Source organism: Pangasianodon hypophthalmus, chromosome 14, assembly GCF_027358585.1.
Source record: "Pangasianodon hypophthalmus isolate fPanHyp1 chromosome 14, fPanHyp1.pri, whole genome shotgun sequence".
Lineage (NCBI taxonomy): Eukaryota > Metazoa > Chordata > Actinopteri > Siluriformes > Pangasiidae > Pangasianodon > Pangasianodon hypophthalmus.
In genome coordinates this window covers 15,605,467-15,624,058 of record NC_069723.1, presented here as the reverse complement: position 1 = coordinate 15,624,058, position 18,592 = coordinate 15,605,467, and the positions used below count along the sequence as shown (strand labels likewise).

The 18,592-nt window shown below is 38.3% G+C and overlaps 1 protein-coding gene across 1 annotated transcript in view; it reads left to right on the top strand.

Moving 5' to 3' along the window:
• The window catches only part of gbe1b (glucan (1,4-alpha-), branching enzyme 1b), a 106,282-nt gene that overhangs the window by 54,563 nt on the left and 33,127 nt on the right, over positions 1 to 18,592 (top strand). Inside the window, exons 11-13 of the mRNA XM_026934885.3 lie at positions 2,894 to 3,004; positions 5,620 to 5,791; positions 16,947 to 17,131. Of these exons, the coding sequence (XP_026790686.2) occupies positions 2,894 to 3,004; positions 5,620 to 5,791; positions 16,947 to 17,131 (468 nt within the window). The remainder of the gene's footprint in view (positions 1 to 2,893; positions 3,005 to 5,619; positions 5,792 to 16,946; positions 17,132 to 18,592) is intronic.

Here is an 18,592-nt window from a genome sequence, read left to right as displayed (position 1 = left end):
TACAGGGTTTTATAGATGCTTGAATGTATTAAAATGCTTGATTTGAGGATTTGGAATTTTCTTAATTTTGAATAAATGGCTAGAAAATACTTGTTTTTCCATTATAATTGGACCAGATAACATTCTGATTAGTAAAGTTTGTTTGTGCTCACTGGGCCTATAGTGCAGATCAGATTCTTACCTGCCCTCTGACATTCTTACCCTCAGCTGCCGCTCCAGCTTAAAGTGGCCAGAAATGGAAAGTTATAGGCCTGGTGCTTACAGAATGGGCCAGATAAGTTAAGCATTTTTGTTAAAAATAACAAATGTTAACTAGTTAGAATTGTTTCAAGGTGTTTAAAATCAGAATAGATTTCTTCTAGTTAAATGTAATTATGCCTTCTCTTCAAACTATTTCATTTATGCCAAAATCAAGTACAATGAGCCTAAATGTTGGTCTGTGTTGTAATTGGGGGGGAAAAAATCTAAATAGCCATTTTCAAAGTGCTCTAAAAATGATATCAATTTTAGTCTAGAAAATTCTGAACTAGTAATGTTCTTAAATGAGCATGCATCTTGTCTGCTAATTTTCTCATTCCACATCTGTCCAGGGTTTTCACCCCAAATTAATGGCCATATTTTAAATAGAGTCATGTCAGCAAAATAGCCATTCAGCATGTATATAAGACTCGCATATGTGTACGTCCCCCAGAACTCTCCCTGAGCGTCAGTCATGCAGTAGCTGGAAGATGCCGACATGGCCTTCTTCTAATTCTTTTGTTGTGTCTAAAGTGATTGTTTGTGATTCACCTGCTATCTGTTCCCCTATCGATTGTGCATCTGTGGGGTAATAAAAAGGTTTCCCTGTGCATCCCTCTCCTGTCCATCCCTAGTCACGGTGAACACAGACATGCTGTCAGGCTGACAGGGTGTGCAGACCTTTCCACTAATCCTGATAACTCTGGGTTAGACTATGAAGTCAGAAAAAGTTGATCCCTATTGTAAATGTATAGACAGCAGTTTGGGCAGAAAGCAGTTCGGCTGTCTTGAAAATCCAAACAAATACAGTGCCTCTTCTGTGTTCCCTACAAACCATATCCCCAAAACTCATACTTTCATGCCGCCTAGGCTAGAACGTCTGAATGCTTGTCCAAGATCGGGAGCTTTCTAAACGTGATTGACAGCAAGAAGAGACACCTCATTTTCCTCATAAGATATTGATGGTCCACACGAATAGTTTTTTTTTTCTTTTTTGCTCATACAAACAGCGTGGGGCAGCAATGGAGACTGAACTGTTTCATTTGAGCAGATATTTTATTGACTTATAAATGTGAGGAGAGCTTATGCTACGCTCAAATACGGTTGTGTTTACCGTGTTTACAAGACGATTCCATATAAACAGCCTTCTCTTGAGGTATTTACCACTTTGGAAGTCGAAACTTGCAAATAGTTTATGAAGTTTAAGTTTATGAGTTGCAATGCGGTGTAGATGTTTTCTCAATATGGTGTCAGCTGTGAAAGTTTGGTTTGCTAAAAATTTGCTCGATGCTAAGTGTAATTACTGGGTAATTTTAGTTGTATGAAGTGTTTTCTTAGTAATTTATCAACATAACTGAGGGAAATGTTGATATTCCTGACAGTTCTGTCTCATTTTCTGTCTCAAGTCTTTCTGATTTAAATTGTTAATGTAAAGGCCGTGCTACCTAGCTGAATTGTAAGCTACAGTCATTCGCTAGTTTATGCACCGTGTAGCATACAGTATGTTTGTATTTCCCAGGTATTTTCCAGGGCTTTATTACATGAACAGTAAATATATTGTGTTCACATTCCCATGTCAAATTCACAACATCCATCCGAACCCTCTGTTATCACAAAAGTCTTCAGACCATGCTTTTAGCTTAGCGTGAAGTAAGCCTTTGACGTGAAGTCTGGTTCTGTTCTGGCTTTTAAGCAAACCTCATCATTTTAAACAAGGCTATACCATAACTAATTAACTTAAAAGAACTTAAATGCTGAACAGTTGATAAATATAATTACTAGATTCATTTGTATTTCAAGCATTTCAGTTCTGCATAATGTTTTGCCTGTTGCATATGAATGAGGATGCTACACATAGAGATCGTAGATTTATAAGATCGTAGCAAGATTTTAATCATACAGATGTTTGTTGTTCCTGGGAGTCTTGTTTTTAGTAGTCACAAACTCAACTTTCACGAGTTCAGCAGTGTGGAATTTACACTGTGGGATCTCCGGCAACAGGCAGGTGTAAAATGCATGACTGACAGTGCTGCAGTGGTGTGTGTGTATGTGCGTGTGTGCGTGTGTGTGTGTGTGGCATTCTGAGTCCCACCCGGCAAGTTTTTTTTAAAGGGAACAGATCTTTGAAACGTTTTTTGAATGTCTGGATTCCAGGGTGGTGGGTAATTGTGTCCAGGCAGTAATAATAGAATTCCATGCAGACATATAGACAAATACTAGGAAGATGTTTTTGAACAAATGCATCTAGTAGCACTTTGCAGACCACATTTGGATGGTATATTGCTGTTCAATAAGACAGCAGTGTTCATTCATCATTTGCAGAGAAGATTTTATTACTTTCCTCCATCTCCTCTACTCCACTGTAATCCTGACCTTGAGGCACATTATCGCTCAGTAGAGCTGCAGTAAGACTGCCGAGCAGGGGACCACAGCAGGGAGATGAAAGCTAGCTCTACTGAAATCAAAGACCCAGCCAGATGCCTGTGTGTATTAGACCTGAGAATGAGCACATGGAAAGAATGGGAAGTAAGGATGAGAAGCGTACATCCATGAAGCAGTGTGGGACTCAAGTCTCCAATCAGAATATGAAATATTGTTTTGCTTTTGCAGCAAAAATGGTGATGTGTGTTCTTTCTTTTGCATGTTTTCCCCACAGATCTTAAAGGAATTCAAGGATGAAGATTGGAACATGGGCAACATTGTGTACACTCTGACCAACAGGCGCTATGGCGAGAGATGCATTGCGTATGCCGAGAGCCACGACCAGGTAGCTCCTCCGTAACCCCCATTCCCCAGACAGGGCCGAGACGACCAAATGTAATCAATGTGTTATTTGGAATGGAAATTGGTGTCACCATAGGTTGAGGGACTCTAGGGGAGAGGGCCAAATTAGAAACCAACATGTCTGCTTCATTTGTGCACTCACACACTCCACAGTTATAAAAAAGTTATACCACCCTCATCATCATTATGAGACAACGGATACAGGTGCTCAAATCCTATAGTGCCAGTTTAGCACCTTTATCCACGTTTTTACTGAAACCATTACCTGGGAACAGTTACATATTCCACTCATATCATATTACATGGAACATGAACTCCAGTGCATTTCATAAGTAAGAGAGTGAGATCAAATTATTTTTATAATATGCTAAAGCTCTGTGAAGCAAATGATGAGGTTTAAGTGCACCTTGTATGGGAACTTTGTATGGGGACGCTCTGATCCCAGTTAGTAACCACAAACTAAAATAATTAAAGCCCAATTTCAGGTTTGTTTTGTTTTTAATATATATTAGCAATGTTTTTGAGCAATAGTGCATTCTAGCACAGAAGTGCAAATTTGTAATAATCAGAATTCTCAGTATATATTGTAATCCCTGAAACTGTTCTTCTTGCAGCTGTGTTTCACGCTTGTTTATTTGCAAAGCCCGATAATACTGATTGCTGCTGCTCAATATGCATTACCTCAGTGAATATGAACTAAAACTTGCATTAGTGAAGCACTCATCAAATTTGCATTTCCAACTTATTTTATGTGTTTGTTTCTTAGTTAATTTGCTCTCCATTTTTCCATTTTTGTAAGTTCCCCAGCTTACTGCATGCCTGGAGTACTGTGAAAGTGAAGGCTTTATCTTTCCTCTGTAGTGCATAGGAAGGTCTCCTGACATGTCTTTTTAAGCCGCCAGTCTCACAGCGTTGAGGAGGGTCTCAGAGGAGGGCACTATCTTCTCAGCTGGCTCCATGAGTACATGACCACCTGAGCTTAGTGTAGGAACACAGATGCTCCCTGAGGCTCAGAGCCAATCAGAGTTGTGCATTGCGCTGTCCGTAACCTTTGTATCCTCAAGTCTCAGAGCACGTCTCTGCTTTGTAGTCAGTGTTTTTTCACAAGTGTGCCACTCAGGGATTCACAGCCTCTTGTTTTAAGTTATCATCTTCAGACATATTGAAGGCTAAAACTAAAGGTGGATTTTTTCCCACTCATTTTTAGTGCTGATAACTGTCAAATTCACTGTCAAAATCTTCCGATGTAACTGATTCAACATCCTTATTAACATGTCAAGCTTAGAGGCATGTTGAGAAATAGTAGTAGAGCTTGTAAATTTGTAAATGAACATGACAGTATGGGAATGAACAATAATGCATTCCAGCAGTACTCGTTGCCTAAGATTGTTAAAGGTCAGGAGGTCATTTTTAAAGGTCAAGGTTAAAGGTTTCTGTTTGTAGGAACAAATTGTGGCCAAATGGATTTATCAATACTAAGTGGGAATTTTAGGGATAGAAGCAACTTGAAGAATTAAGATTGATGATAGTGATTAATTTTAAAATATCATCAACCATTTTACATTCTTCTATACAGTAAATAATAATAAATTCCTTGACATAGTCCAGGGGTGTCAAACACATGACCTGTGGGGAGGGACCAGCCCAGTACAGGTTCTAGTTTGGCCCAGCAAATAAAATTAGATTGTTCTAAATTAAAGTTGTCTTGTGGACAGTAATATAATTGAAAGATTTGAAAAAAAAAGACCTAGTCCAAGGCCATAAACTCAGCTACTGACAAAATATGCTAGTGAGATATAATTCCTTATTAGCAAGCTAAGAATAACATGCTATAACCATGACTATTTCCAAAAGAATTAATTTAAGTTTTTCACTGCAACGTGGGTGAATACTTATATAAAGAAATATATAAAATATTAGATATTATATACGTTTGTACATTCAGAATGCACCTTTCAGATAAATGCCGATAAATCAAGACATTTAAGAGGAGTTAACAGGCTGCCCAACTTCATCTGGGACAAGATGTAATGTGGCGCATTACCTAAAATGAGTTTGACACCCATGACATAGAGGTTCTATTTAAAAAAAATACTGTTAGACAACACGTAAAGGCACAGAAACATCAACCTCATCAAGAAATACAGATTATATGAATAGATATAAGCAAATTCTGTCCCCATCCCTACACACTCAAATTAATTCTGCTGAAAGGATTTGATTATAATGAAATGTTTTATCAAGCATTTTATTAAGGTGACTTCAAATATCAAGATACAGTAACTGTCTCATACATTTTCCCACCTGTAGCAAGACTTGACTGATTTACTGAGCTGCTCTGAGGCTATGACTCCTTCCACATTGCAACTTGTCATGTGTTTATGCTTACACATGATCTAATCCTTTTTATCAGATTTTATCCAAAACCATCTGACTGCTTAGCTTGACAGCAGGTTCAATGCAAACTTTGTATCCTAGAATCCAAAGCCTAGCTACAGTGACAGGTGACATCGATAAGCCGGTTTCACAATCATTATATAACCACACAACTAATGTACCACGTGTGTTCAGTTCTCATCATCCTGTGCTTTCTGACAGGCTCTGGTAGGAGACAAGACCCTGGCCTTCTGGCTGATGGATAAAGACATGTACACCAACATGAGTACCTTAATTCCCATGAACCCTGTCATTGACCGGGGCATTCAGCTGCATAAGATGATCCGGCTCCTGACGCATGCTCTGGGAGGGGAGGGCTACCTTAACTTCATGGGTGAGTCTCTCTATAGCCATATTCATGAACTGTTTTTTCTTTTTTTTTTTTTTTTTTGTCAGTTTTCTAAAATCTGATCATTTAGACTAATTTCTGGCTTGATTCAAGATGCAATGAATATGCTATTTTTCTATCACTATTTTTTTTTTGGTCTTCCAAGTAAAGTTGTGCCACAGACTTCTATCAAATTGATAAACTTGAGCACCTAACTGTAAGGTACAAGGGGATAAAGGGCCACTAGTAGCAACTCGTTTAGCTCACTACACATGTATTCATTGGATAGTTTGACACGGCATTTGTAAGATTAGTCATTTTCTTTTTGCTTGAAATTTGGTCAGTATCATTTCTATGCTAAAAGAACTTAGCATAGAAAGAACTGTCTTACTGCATGTGTATCAAAGAGTACCAATGCCTGCTAATTAGGAGTCTCACTCCTCTTTACATTTCAAAGTCAATTTCAGCCTGTAAAGAAATCAAATGCTGTATTTTAGATTCATTTTCCTATTATCAATATGCACTAAAGTATTGCTTAGAATTTTATACTGCATATACGTTCTGCATGAGCGTGCATGAGATAGCACTGCTAGGTGCTGGTTGAACTTTGCATTATAATGACCACCAAGCTTATTGTTATGGTACAGAAACCACAGCTGAGAATGCATGACTGTCTCTCTACTATCCGCTCACGTAGGAATTAGACATATTCTATACGTTCTTGCATGGTGTTCTAGCCCCACCTACTGATCAGGTGAGTGGCCCATCGGTCAGCCAGTTTGCCAACATTGTTCTTCCTTTGCCTTCTCAATAGTTTAACTGATGATCACTTCAGAATCAGGAGGCTACAAAACATCTGGAATCAGGCTGAGTTTATACAAAGGGTCACATGGTCATCTGAATTGACAAATGGTCATCTGAATAGACATGCTGTACGAATCACAATGTGGAGACAGTTACATGTAGAAACATACTAGTTCATTTCGATTAATCCTGTTTATTTATTCATTGTTTTTGCCAAGAGTTTGGTTGTCTTTTTTGGTTGGTACTTTCAAGCCACACCTATTCAAGGTGTATGAGGGTGAATGCCCTGAAGGGAAAAAAAGTGAAAGAGTTTCATGATAGAATAATGGAAACCTATTATTAGGTCAAAATATTTTCCAGGTCAGGGATACGAATCTTAATATCAGTATCGAGCTGATATCTGTCTTATCCCATCTGATCAACTGCTAGATTTTATGCTGCATGTATGTGTGCTGTTGACTGACACAACACCAACATTAGATATGAACACTGGACAATTATGGGTTAAACTTAAATTTAAGGTGTGGTAATAAACTATTTTATAAACGAGTAGTACTTAGTTATATGAATTGTAATCCTAAGCTCTATTACTGATCATATAAAGTATTAGATCTTAGTATCTCATATTTTCGATAGATACTAAGATGTAACAGTCTACCAGTGATACTAACAGTGGATTTAGATTTAGTTTTGGATTTAGTAATTAGATTAAATGTTTACTAATAATTAAACAATGACTATCATGCCAAGATTAAGTAATTATTGTTTTCATTAATTAATTAGTAAACTTTATATTGCATGCAAATCAGTAGTTAATTAACCTTAACTTGATACTAAAAAATAGTGCATCCTTATACTGTATTTATGATACTGATACAAATAAAAAAGTTAAAATACTTGAAGAACTTTATATAATGTTTAATTAATCATTGATCATTAATTATTAAACTACATTTTACTTGCTTATAAATAGTTAACTATGCTGCTTTCATGCTCCTGCAAGAGCACAAGCTCAGCTGGAAAAAAATAAATAAAGGATTGAATACATGACTTCTAATTAAGGTTATATACAGAGCTTGTGCATAGCAAACAGACTTACTTGGGTCTGTTCCCTTTTGTTTGCAATAAGCATAGTCTTACACTTCCAGCTTTTCTCTAGAGAGTCTGGTGCTTTTTGTTACTAAACGTTGACATGAACCACTTACTTTTAACATGAACAGACTGACGACCAAATGGATTGATTTACTACTAACTGATTTAAAAAACTCTCTCTAATAACTTTTAAAGATGTGATGCCCTAAACTTTTCTTTCAATCCAGTGACTGTATACCTCTCCAAAAAGCTTATTGCGTCAGAGGATTCAGAAGTTTGCTTTCCTGCTAGAAGGTGAATTGGATTATCAGTCAGATTGCAGCCGCTGAGATTCTGAAGCCTGTGTTCAGCAACGTAGAAAAGACACCAGAAGCTCTTTGCATCACTATGTGTGTACCGCAGTGTGTTCAAGCAATAGCGCACGAGAGAGTGCTGTTATAATGAATATCAGCACTGCTGTGATTCGGCTATAGGCACAAGGCAACAGGCCGAGTGCCACTGGTAATCACGTCCATGCCGATATTCATTATAAACAATACAAATAATCAGGCATGTGATTTTGCTTTTGTACAGCAGAACATAATATCAAGTAACTAACATTTTAGACACAGTATGGCCGAATATTTGTTTATTTTCGCTCCATCAACGGAACAGTTCCCAAAGAAGCCAGACCTGGATTGAGCATTGAGTGTTGCCAGGCAAAGCACAGACTGACTGACTGACAGCCCATGGTAAGTGTAGTAACGGTTTAATTGTAACAAACTATTGCTAGAATTGGACTTTTATGTAGTGAACACAGACACGTGGAGTGATACAAGCCATGAATTGCCCCAGTGCTGCTATACTAAATATCAGCACTCTTGGAGCGGCAGTTAACCAATCAAATTAGTGGACTGGAACTGTAAGCTAATATATAATATAAATATTATATTTACTCTTAACATGATGCATACAGTTGAAATAACCCATGAGTTGCTGACAATACACATCCTGCTCTTTTTTCCATATTTTTCACAATTTAGTCTTTGCTACCTGTCACCCACTAGCCGGGTCATGTGCCTCGCTAAACATACATTTGTTATCTTTTCAAACTGCTGCTTATGTAACATCATAGGACAACTGAACAGTCTCTTGGAATAGCTCTAACTGGTAGTAAAATGCATGATAGGCTTACATCAGCAACCTTTCCACCATCTCCCAACAATAGGATGAAATTTTGCAGTTGCACCACTCAGGAGTCCTCATCCTAACGTCCAGACACGTTCAGTCGAGACATCAGTGTCTCTGTGGTGCTCATTATCAGTGCTCTTCTATCGATTGCTAATTTTCTTGTAAAAAAAAAAAAAAGTAAACATTGATTCCAAAGCTACCACATTGTAAAAAAACCCTTTTAGTGCTTTTCACTGTGCACATTACACAAGTGTACAATAGAAAAAGCCCCACTGAAAAAGAGGTGGAGGGGGAAAAAAAAGAAGTAAATACAGGACAGCATGTCATGTCAATGGATCAATGTGTGTGGAGTCATTTAACCAGTGCAGTGCAAGAACAAATTGTTTGAGCAAGCAAATCAATTTAAGCCACTCTCGCCTCACCAAAACCCATCTGTTTACTCTCTGGCAAATAGAGGAGCATCGTGAGCTAAAAGCTCCACTTTGAAGCAGCAGCCATGTTTGTACACAGGCACGGATAAGCACTGTTACAGAAGTGTGAGCCGCTAAAACACACTCCTCCACACATAGGGAGCCAGCAATCAAGCAGTTCACTGGCTCCAGCTATAAAACAGCGGGTAAACAGGAGGAGTTTACTTCTGGCGAGCGAAACTTTTCAGATCATCTTTACTGTCAAAGCGGCAAACAGCTTTGCTGTGCTTCCAAGTACGAGCAGGAGGTTTTGTCAGATGATTGTACGTTTCCTCATTCCCTCATATCTGAATAACAATTATACGTGAGGTACTCCGGAAAAGCTTGGGTTCTAAATGTAGAGGTGGGGGGAGCGTCTTTTTAGTGGAATGAGAATAAATTTTTAAATGCGATTTTCTCTCTTTTTACTTCTGCTTGTGATTGAGATACGTGCAAATAAGACACCAATTTTGTTTCTGGAAATCCTGTAGTTCTTTGAACTATGTATATTGCAAAAAAAGCAAAATTTGACTATATGAAAAGATTTTCCAGGCTGCCACAGATACACAGGAGATGTAAGCTGTCACTAGTTCAAATCCTGTGATTGCCAGAAAGCCACTGTTGAGTCGTTAAGCAAAATTCTTATATACACTAAGTACACTTATCATCCACTTTATTAGGAACACTTGTACAACTGCACATTCATGCAGTTATCTGTGGCAGCAGCGCAGTGCAAAAAATCTTGCAGATACAGATCAGTTGCTTCAGTTAATGTTCATATCTAACATCAGAATGAAGAAAAAGTGTGATCTCTGTGACTTTAACTGTGGCATGGTTGTTGGTACCAGATGGGCTGCTTTGAGTGTTTCAGAAACCGCTTAACTTCCGGGTTTTTTCACACACAACAATCTCTAGAGTTTGCATGAATGTGCAGGTGTTCAAGTGTTCCTAAAAAGTGGACAGTAAGTGTGTAGTGTAGAAGTGAGGAAGCCTAGTGCGCAGTCAGCGTTCCAATTCATCCCAAAGGTGTTCAGTGGGGATGAGGTGAGGATTTGGGCCACTCGAGTTTTTCCACTCCAACCTTGGCGAACCATGTCTTCATGGAGCTCGCTTTGTGCACAGGGGCATTGTCGTGCTGGAACATGTTTGGGCCTCTTCGTTCCACTGAAGTGAAATCTTAATGCCATAGCATGCAGAGACATCCTATACAATTGTGTGCTTCCAACTTTGTGGCAACAGTTTAGGGAAGAACCACATATGGGTGTGATGCTCAGGTGTCCACATACTTATGGCCATCAAGTATATGTGCTTGCATCAGATTCTGGCAGTTGGACAAATAAATAATAAATAAATGTCACTGTTAATCTTGTTGTATGATGGTATATAATCACAGTGAACAGTAGTGGAAATAATGCGAATTGCTTTTGCATGGCTTTTTCTGCTTAATTTGTATGGTGCTGCATCAGAACAGACTTGCAGCATAAGGCTTTCAGATTACAGAACAAGCATTTCTCAATTTATATTCTTTCTCACTTTAGATCATACATTTATTCATCACCAGTAGGTGGATATCACTGTATGCATCTTTAAAGGCTTCCTTTTCCAACAAACAATCACTGGCTTATTTTAATATGCATTGTGCTGGCATGTTTTATTCTAGATCCTTTTCTTGGACATTTTAGTCTGTGGAGATCTTGTGGTTGGGTTTCTCTGTCATTTGCATATTTTAGATTCTCTCCTATCAGGTTGCATTAAAATGTAGTTTTTGGGCTGTTTTAGTATTCTTATTTGCACTCAACGTTTGGGGGGTGTCATCATGTATGCCTGTTCTAGCTAGCTAATATTATATTAGTCTATCTAAGTGTACACTAAAGAAAGAGCAGTTTTTTCTAGAGGATAAAATAAAAATGTTCCTTATGTTACCAAACAAGTAAGAAGTATGACAGCAACTACAAAGCTTTATCATACATACACAGATTAAAGGAGACAGATCCAGAGTGCACACGACCACACCAGTACTCGTCTCTCCCCCTGCCGTTCACACACCCGACTGCACAGCATGTGGTGCATCTTAATTAATTCTGTTGAATAATCACCTTTGCAAAGTAAGTGTGCAAATATGAGGGGGAAAAGTTTCATCCTTGTCCACTCAACCAATAGTTTTTGAAAAGTGAATTGTTACTTAGTTATCGTTTATTTTTAGTTGGTCGCTTAGTTGAAAATAGGTCATATACATTTTAGTTTTCATGGAGAAATTAATTTTAGATATAACTGTGTGAGATTATTGGGCTGGTTCCAAGTTCAGACAATACAATTGCTATAGAGTGCCAACTCTGATATATTTTATGAATCAAATTGATCAAATTTGGGCAACATGTAAGGTATTTTGACTAGTATGCTTTTATTATTCTGACATTGTTAAACTCGAAATTAGGAATGTAAAGCCTGATTTATGCTTCCTGCCAAACAGACTACTGAAGCCTACTGAATATCAGAAATCACTGCAGTAAAAGTCACTCTCCGAGTCTGAAGTGTCCTGTCTTGCAGCCAATCTAGGCAGTGATCTGCGAATAATGGAAAATGGTGTTTCAGATCTTCTTCTCAGTCACAGAATTGTACTGACTGAGTAGCAGAGATAAATACTACATTGTTTCATTTTCTATGAGCTCTCTATTGTTTTTATTTCTAAAGGGATAAAAGCACAGTGTAGATGTAGTGTTTATCTTCCAAGCTGTTTGGCCGATAAAAAAATTTACATTTTTAATAAGCTGGTTTATAGTCTTATAAACTAGTTTAAATTGTAATATGAGACAAAGTATAAGAAAAATCGTACAAGCATTCTGCTTTAAACTGAGTCTCAGTACAAGCTTTGTTTAATTGACAGCTAGGTTCCTCCTACTTTTCAGAGAAACGATGAACGCTCAGAACTTTCAGAAGTTTGTTCCAGTGTCACTTCTCAGAACTACTTCAAGCGAAGCATAAACCAGGCATACGAGTGAGTATTCATATGAGGCTGAAACTCTGGATCAGTAATGGATCAGAAAACAGACTCAGTACGGATCTTGCACTCGAACACAGGACATAAATTGTCTTAAATCAGACCGCCTTCATGTCTGTGATGTTTCAAACAACCAGCAATTGCTTGCAGAGAGTCACCTTATTTAGAGATGTCAGTGAGCTACCGGCTGATATTCAGAACTCTGATCAGTATCAGAGTAAAAAATGAGTGGCATGCAACCCTATCATAAATATTTACATCTAGGAATATTTTTATTAGACACAGAATAATCACAAAACATGCAAGTATGCAAATAAGCAGAGGAAAAAATTGTAAATCTTAGATAAACCTAAAGCTGTGGCATTGCAGTTTTTGTCTAGGATAGCTTTCTGTCTGTCAAATCCCAAAAGCACAGATGCATGCTGGGAGATTTTTTAAGACCTACTTTGACTTTCAAGTCGTTCACCTTCACTAGGCAAACACTGGCCTCTAACCATGCTTTATGCCTCTGAGTGAAGACTACATTACTGAAGTTTCCGACCTCTCTCATAGTTTCTCTGTGGGATTTATGGGGATCTTGGCAGACTTTGTGCTACATCACAAAATAGCATGTTAAAGGTTTTTCTGTCCTTTGAAGCAGGATTGTCGATAAAGTCCTGGAATAATTTTTAGATTTGAATGTCTTAAACTGTAGGCAGTGCTACCCATGCATCTATACAACATCTGAAATTTTGGATTTGGATTGAACTGAAAATACAAAATATAATCAAATATAAAGCAGGCAGCCAAAGGAAGATTTTTCAGAGCTTTTTATTTGGAAGTGGGCATTGCTTATACCAGAAGGGTTGATTTTTTATTTATTTTTTTTTTCAATTAAATATGATCCCTACCACTATGCCCCCAGAATCACTAGAAAACACAGGGGGAAAAATGGAGGTAGAAATGCTGGCACTGTCAGCATGTCATAAATAAACGCTGTAAATGCTTCACACAATGTGGTTTTTGTTTGTCCCGTGAGCTTCATATATGAATGCTCGCTCACACTCGTATGAAAGTAAAAGCCTCCTGTTTGCGCAACTTTATTGTTGTATTCTGCAGGACTCCTGTCCCAATGCACACTTCTAGTCTCAGCTAGATTCCCTGTGAATTTTTCTGGCAAGACAACAATAAGAAACGGAACAGTATACTTCCCATATGTATCTGTATTTGTATACATTTAGACACATTATCTGTTCATAACGAATAATGTATACGTATTCAGTTACATCTCTGGTGTAATGGTGATGGACTGGCATCCCATCCAGGTTGTATTCCTGTCTCATGTCCAGCGTTTCCGGGATAGACTACGGATCCACCATGACCATGACCAGGATAAAGCAGTTACTGAAGGAAATTGTTATCCCATATGAGCTAAGCGTAAGTGTTGTGCCACTTCCTTTTGCACAGAAAAGAAAGGAAGTTTTTGAACAAAAGTGTGAGGAAAAAGTTCCTCCCAGGATACATCATGTAATCAGATGGAGGGACCAGAGAGTAAAGAACGTAGTTGTCTGAGCAAGGTTTGCATTCTGCTTTGGGAAGTTGGCACACTAGCAACATGGTGGGATGTGCACCATCCTCTGAGGTTTTCTGAGTCTACACTGCCTACTGCGACTGTTATTGTTCATATTCCCTGCTTATCTCTTCTTCATTTCCATATTTTTAGGATTTCAAATCATAGTCTGTGTCCTGGGATTAAGAATTGTCTATCTTGTAGGCAAAGACGCTCGTTTTTCTTTCTTAGTTCTTGCCCCCTGACTCACTTCCGTATTCTCTCCATCTCTGCTCCTTTTTTTGTTTTTCGGTCTCTCTGCTGCCTATTCACGCTCGCTCTGTTGCTTTCTCTCATTCTGTGGTGACAGATTTTCGACTTGCTAATTCATAAACATGCGTAACAATGCATGCGTAATGCACAGTTCGCTTATTGTTTGATGCTTCCTTAACAGCTCGCTAATGTATTTCATTAGAAAGCTCTGTCACTCCCCTGTCCGTTCTGCTCCGTCTGGTCACTCACTTTCATTCCTCTCTCCTTCTCCCACCGCTCTCTATCGTTCTGAATAAACAACACACTTCATCACCATTGTTTTGCTCCCATTCTCTCGCTCGTCAGAGCTCCTCCTCGCCCCCTCAGAATTCAATTACCCGACTGTTGTTTTATGATGTTGTCTTGTCAGCTGATGACGGATTCATTATCTCATCACACCGCTCGACAAGCCTGTCGCCTCATGCTTTCTCTTTTGCTTTTATTCCTCTGTTCACGTTCCGGGTGAAAATGTATTCCTGTCCTCCTCTGCAGCCCTCCCCTGTGATCTCCTCGCTTCTCTCCACTGTCATCTTCTCCAAGGCCAGCGCTAGAAAGTTCTATAACCCACAGCGGTACAGCCAGGATTACAGTGTAAATGCTTCTGCGTTTCTTTCAGCTAATACAAATTAGCAGCATTTGAAACTCTGATGAAAACAATCAGTTTGCAAGTACAGATATGACAGAGACTTTAAACTGACCAGACAAAATAATGGCATTGATGGATAAAATTCCAAATCCCCACCTTATAAGATGATTCCCCCACCCCCCAACACACACACACACACACACACACACACACACACACACACACACACACAAGATCAGCTTTCATAATCCATTATCATTCTTTCATGCATTTCTCTTTTTTATATTGTGCTCCTGTGCTGTTTCTGACTCCCCCTTGTTCATTTTCTCCCTAAAATATTTGAAACAGAAATCATTGAATTAATTAAGCATTAATTTTTTGTATGAAAGTCTTTGCGTAACACTAAAAGGACAGATTCAGATTCTTTCTTCTTTGATTAATAATGGATGCATCCTGAGTCAGTAGCTTTGAGGTTGTTATTTAGAAAAAAGGTGTTTTGTAATGAGGTGCTTTGACTCACATTTTCTAAGTTATTGCTTTATGTGCATGGGTAGGCCTTTTAACACCAAAGTTGGTTTGGGTTTTAGGTCTATTTAGATTATAGCTTCAATCATATTTTAGCCATTTTGGCAGTTGTTAGTTGTAGTTTAGGTTGAGATGACAAAAGACTAGTTTTCCACTTAGACTTTGCGAAGTCTTGCCTTCATTCTAAGCTGTTAATTTCATATGTTGAATTGCTTCATATTTGGAATCTAGGACTGTTTTTGTATTGTAACTGTGTTTGGCCTGTGCATTTGTTCAATGTATTTGTGTCTTTTTGTGGTTTTGACCTGGACTGTTATATAGTTTATGATCTGTCCTTGTCATTCATAATAAATAAACTCTGCACTTGGACCATATGCTTTCATTGAGTTTTTTTTTTTTTTTTTTTTTTTTTTTTTTTTTTTTTTTTTTTTTTAATATTTATTTACACTGAAATATTGCAGTAAATTTCATAAACAAAAGCTAAACAGTCAATGAATACTGAAGGTTGTAGTCTTTTCCTCATGTTTTAATTCCTTTTATACCACAGTTGAATTTTTGATTCTGATTGCTGAGAAGGGGTGGATTAATTTTCCATAACAACAGCTCTGAAAGTAGTTCCAGCTGCAAGGTTTACATTAATGTGCTCATTCTGATATGTTATTGTTTCTGTAGTAACAACTTACATTGGGACTTGTATGGTGGATGCTCCACAGAAACGGATTAAAAAACATTTGTAATCAGTGATATGGTGACATCTTCTTCAAGGAGACATTTATTTAGAATTTTTGAAGGAGTGTCCAGTGGCAGTGCTTTGTAACAGAGGTAAAGCTGTAACTTTAAATTGTCTGACACTGGAAGTGTCCAGGACAGAGGGCTTTGCATTTATTTTATTTTTTTCCAATTTTTTATTTATTTTTTTTTTTTTGGGGGCAACTTGCTTTTTTGTCTTATTAACTTCAGGAGTGAGGGAAGCATTGTTTATAAGTGACATCAGGAACATTAAAAGTAATTATAAACAAATAAAAAGTACAATATGTCATTCCGTAATAAATAAAACAAATATAATCATTGGCAAATCATTCTTGTATTATAGGAATTAAAGACTTTATGGAAAATAATCAGATTTTGCTTGATAACAGTAAATCCACTTTGCTTTGGGCCACAACACATCGTCATTGATTATTTTCCTAAAACAGCATGCCCCATTGTGTTTTATTCCTTAGACAAATTGAATGTCAATTTGCTTTACAAATTTGCTCACTTCCCAAAGCCTTTCCTCTTCTTTGATGTGTGCTGTCTAAATGAAAAAAAAAAGGCTATGACTGTCTCTAAAATGCTGCTGCTTCTTCCTCAGAAAGTGAACACATTTATTACTTTGCATACACTTAAAAATAAATTACTTTCAGTGACTTTGGTGTGGTGTCATCTGGCATGCTAGTTCTAGCTAGTGCATATTATACTAGACTAATAAATCAGACCCTACAGTATGCATTTGTTTCTGGAGGAGAAAGCATCATAGATTTTGATTAGAAGAAGGAAACAGCAAAATTAACACTGCTGCACATCCAAGCGATCTGTCTATGTGAATAGTCTTTACATTTGTAGACTCGTTTGGTGAAGGAAACATGCAATTTGTACATGTATCTTTACTTTTGATGAGCACTTCTCCTGACTTCAACAACTCCTGTTGTTTACAGGTAATGAATTTGGTCATCCAGAGTGGCTGGACTTCCCACGTGTTGGGAATAAAGAGAGCTACCACTATGCGCGTCGCCAGTTTAACCTGGTGGATGCAGATCACCTGCGCTACCGCCAACTGTACGCCTTCGACCGGGACATGAACCGCACAGAGGACAAGTATGGCTGGCTCGCTGCACCACCGGTGAGAGGCACATTCCCTTTATATCTCTGTCTGAGCTACACCATTTTTTTCATCTTTTTTCCTTCCTTTTTATTGTAGGGTAAAAATATCCATACAGAAAATACAATATATTAAACAGTATAACAATATGTTCTATTTATATTTAGCAATATATCTGCAACGTTTTCCAATATATTCTGTTTTCATATGATACAATGCAATCATTTCTCTCACACTATTCATAAATCCTGGGAGTTCCTGGATCTTTCCTGCTCTCTCCCACGTACTCGCTTTCTCACCATATAATTTTTTTTTCCTTTCACTGTATCACACTCAGTCATTGACACCAGTGCACATGATACTTCATTCACTTCTCTCAACAAAATCAATTTCATGGCCCAAACAAACCAGATGGCCTTTTAGTCGTTTTATTTATTTCACTTCCTCGTTCCTAACCCACCAAAACTCGGTGGCTTTTAGAAGCGTAACCCAGCACTGCATACAGAGAGCCACATTAAGTCATCAGCATTGCAAGATACACCGACTCAGGTCTCATCCCATATTCCACCCCGGTGACTCGTTTTAGAGCAGTGCAGAGACGTGAAGACGAGAAAGAGGAAAAAGCGTGTCTTTCAGCTCTCAGTGGCTCGCTCACTGAGTCTTCAGTAATGGGATCATCCAAACAGAGAGCATGGCACTGAATAGGCAAGATTTAAGAGCAAGACCATGGAATTAATTCAGTACTGCATCCCTGTATGATCCATGGTGCAGATTACAATGTCTTCACCTCATCAGGAGGATGTGACCTTGGGGCCTTGGTGGAGTGTGGATCGTAACTGCTGCTCAATGCATCGGCAAGATTTTTTTTTTTTTTTCATTTTCAGATTTATAAACAAGACAGGTTCTTGTCATAGACAACATAGGCAACTGCTTAGTATACCATCTAAAGGACCATTTTATGAAAACTTTATTGTACACTATGGTATAAAACCAGAACTACATGCAGCTGAGCCCCTCTCCAGCTACAGACATCAATGCTACCCCACTCCACATCTCTGATCATCACTTGGCATCCTTCACCATCACCCTCACTGTCCTGCCTAACATCAGCTATCAATACCTCTCTCCCACTCACCAAAAACTCCACTCTATTTCCACTTCCTCTGTAGCATCTTGTACCCTATCATCCCTTCCAGATCCTGACCCCCTTTTCTCTCTACTGCTGGAATTATCCACTGACACTTTCCTCATCCATGGACCTCCTCTGTTCTCTATCTTCTAAACCCAGGAAGCTTTCTCGCCCTGTTCATTGGCTGTTGGATGTGTTGCACAGCAGAGAGAAAGTGGAGTAAATCACGACTCAATACAAATCTTGTCTTATACCCCACTCACTTGTCCAAATTCTCATCTGCACAAGATCCTCACAAGCTCCACATCTTTTTCGTCACTTTTTAACCCACCAGCTCCCCCTTCACCATCCTA